We start from the raw sequence: 2,911 nt of genomic DNA, 5'->3' as shown, positions 1-2,911 counted from the left end.
GTTTTTAGTTTGCACTTCATGGTTGATTCTTTAATAACAACGAATATATATGAGTTTTTAAAAAGGTAAAATCCTATATTTTTAAATAAACATTGAGCACTTCGCTGTTTTAGTTTGAACTTCTAGTTTTTTCTATAGCGGGGGAAAATCTTTTAAAACTTTTTTTAGTTGTTCCTTTTTTTAATTTGAACTTCTTCTTTTTATTTTTATTAACGAGAATTTTTTTAATTTTTTATATACTTCGATCTTCTCTGTTATTTTAATTTGAACTTCTCAACCTTTTTTTAGAAAAAATATGTTTTTAAATAAGCATCAAACATTTTTGTAAATGAACTTCATAATTTTGTTTCCTATAATAGGAAATAATTTGAGTTTTCCATATACATCGAAGTACTTCGTTATTTTATTTAAACTTCTCGATTTTATTTGTTTAGTAGCAAGTAAAATCCGAGTTTTTAAATTCGAACTTCTTAATTTTTTAATTTGGACTTCTCGTTGTTTTTCGAAAATGTGAAAATAAAATGCTCTGTTATATATTTGCATGATTTAGCGGAATGGGGCAAGTGATATACCATTGGACTTTTTGTTTTGTTCTTCTGTATGGGAATAATCTGAGTATTGTAATAATTTTCGAACTACTTCCCTTTCTAAAATTGAACTTCCTGGTTTTATTCTGTATCAACGAGAAAAAACTGAGTGTTTTACAACTAAAAAATGCTTCATGTTCAGGATAAACTATCTGGGGTGCAAAGACAAGCAAAATTGAAGGTTCAGGAGTTGGCAAATGTATGCGTAACTAGAAGTACAATATTTTTGCTTAGAAGTCAGTGATCTGCAGAGAACTTAACACATGACGGCTCATTTTCAGGTTCATGGCATATGGCTTCCGTATTGGTTCGCATCGCGCTCTGTACATTGTTAGGTATATGTGGATTCATCATGTGGTATGGAACTTTATGCAGCTTTTGAGACTTCGATTTAGGTTTCTTTGGTGCATTTGCAGGAACTAGCATCTGCCAAATGGCATCTCCATGGGAAACCTGTACTTGATGCTCTGATGGAGAAGGTTTGTTTCATACGAATTCTTAGTTAAATATCAAGTGTTCCTTGCTAGTATTTATAAATGCAACCACCACTGTCTTACAAAGTCAAGTGGACAGGTTGCTGAGACTTTGCCACATGCACAAAGACAGGTGGAACCACACTTGCAGGCAACAAAAAATGTAGGCTAATGTTCTCAACCAACACTCGTCCTCTCCTTTTTGTGAAACACTCTGACACGCCATCTCTTGCTTCATGAAGAAACCGTTGCCTGTTGCCAAATTTCATTTCAACTCACTGAAGAACAGCACTAAGCCGGTAGCTGCCACGATCGTCACAGCCTACAGAGCTTGCAAGGATGCCATCCAGCCATGTGTGGCCAAGTCTCAACAGTTTGCAGATCACTTCTGGCAGGTGACGCTGATGCATATAGTAATATCATAGCAACCTTTTCATCTCGTTGTATGCATGGTTGAACTACCGAAGTATGATCCTGAGCACCAACGGTTTCACTCTAGTAGGAATGCAAGAAGTTCTCCGAGCCACACGTCGCACGGATCGCGGCAGCGTCTGAACCTCACCTTTCGGTCATTGAACCTTACACGAGGCCTGTCAAGTCTGTTTGGAGATAGCTCGTTATGGCGACGAGCATGTACCTTGAGGCCTTCAGCTCCACCGCCATACTTGTCGTACTGCATGGCTCTCATCGTCCTCGGGGCCGCCATGGCAGCGCCGTGTCCCGCGTGAGAGAGTGAGAGAGAAAGGATAAAGAGAGAAGGACAATGGAGAGAGACACGTACTGCTGGTGGGCGGTGTGGTGTGTAATGCGGTGATGCTGATTCACAAAAGCAAACCCAAAATAGCATCCCTCGTCTTCGCAGATCCCGGACTGCCGTCGATCCTTGTTGATGCATTTTTGGAGATAAAATGAGAAGAAAACCAACCTGTGAAACTGAAACTAATGAACCAAAAACAACAGTTTTTTGCTCCTGCATATACAGTTGAACTTCAGACATCAAAATCAGTTAGAGAATAGGAATCGACGATTGATCTGGATACTATACAACTATAGGGAACAACATTGACCAATTCCACCTAGAATGTTATATAATCCCGTACTGTAATTTCAAGCATTATAAACTCAGAAGATGCTTACAATTCTTACTTTGTGCCGAACCTAGGAGTCGAGGAGATCACCCCACAGGACTAGTTAGAGGAGTGCAAGTGAAGGAACCTATTTCTTCAGAAAATCAACAAACTAAACTTCAGAAAATCAAAAAACTGAACTTCGCAGGGCCCTGCAAAATATACACGGTTATAATCAACTTTAAAAACTTTAGAGAATCAACAAATTGAACTTCTAGAGGGCCAGATGCTGACCTTTCTCTTTGTAGTGTCGTTAGTGACCTGTAATAGAAGGTCGAGGGTTAAGGGTACCACCTCAACGAGTTCCGGCAGCCGGTGCAGGCCATCCATGGAGGAGGGGCAAGCTGCAGCGAGGAGGGACTGCACCGGCCACAGAGCTGGAGGCCCGTCGGCCGCGGGGAAGGAGCGCGCCGGCCGCGGGGAGGGAGGGCGTTGGTCGCAGAAGAGGATGGGTGTCGACCATGGGTTGGGAGAGCGCCGGCCGCGGAGGAGGGGCGCCGGCGACGCGGGTCGTGGGCGTGGTGATGGCACGCTTTTGTTATCGGGGCCTGGTGGCGTTGAGGTTGGAGGTTGGGTCTCCGGCGGTGCCACCATTGGTGGTCTGGGCTCGGCGGCGGCGCGCTTGAAGGTCGGGACTCTGGCGGCGGCACGGTTGGTGGTCCGGACTCCAGCGGCAGCGCGGTTGGATGTCGGTGTGGTGGCGGCGGCGGCCAGGTGGATGGTG

General features: G+C 43.6%; 1 protein-coding gene across 1 annotated transcript; it reads right to left on the bottom strand.

Annotated features, from left to right (window-relative positions):
- Positions 1 to 1,159: 1,159 nt before the first annotated feature.
- Positions 1,160 to 2,905, bottom strand: LOC119332777 (vegetative cell wall protein gp1-like). Its single transcript, XM_037605929.1, has 2 exons — positions 2,422 to 2,905; positions 1,160 to 2,339 (listed from the first exon to the last, which is right to left on the bottom strand). The coding sequence occupies exons 1-2, from the start codon at positions 2,779 to 2,781 to the stop codon at positions 2,307 to 2,309; spliced, it is 393 nt and encodes a 130-aa protein (XP_037461826.1). The 5' UTR covers positions 2,782 to 2,905; the 3' UTR covers positions 1,160 to 2,306.
- Between the last annotated feature and the right edge of the window lie 6 nt (positions 2,906 to 2,911).

This window comes from Triticum dicoccoides, chromosome 7A (genome assembly GCF_002162155.2).
Source record: "Triticum dicoccoides isolate Atlit2015 ecotype Zavitan chromosome 7A, WEW_v2.0, whole genome shotgun sequence".
NCBI classification, from domain to species: Eukaryota; Viridiplantae; Streptophyta; class Magnoliopsida; order Poales; family Poaceae; genus Triticum; species Triticum dicoccoides.
The sequence above is the reverse complement of the archived record's forward strand: the minus strand, read 5'-3'. Positions and strand labels throughout refer to the sequence as shown.

What these genes read in the sequence shown, in the direction of transcription:
- LOC119332777 (XM_037605929.1), bottom strand. Translation starts at nt 2,781, where the DNA reads ATGGTGGCACCGCCGGAGACCCAACCTCCAACCTCAACGCCACCAGGC. An exon ending in ACGACACTACAAAGAGAAAG is followed by an intron (nt 2,340 to 2,421) that starts GTCAGCATCTGG and finishes TATATTTTGCAG; the next exon opens with GGCCCTGCGAAGTTCAGTTT.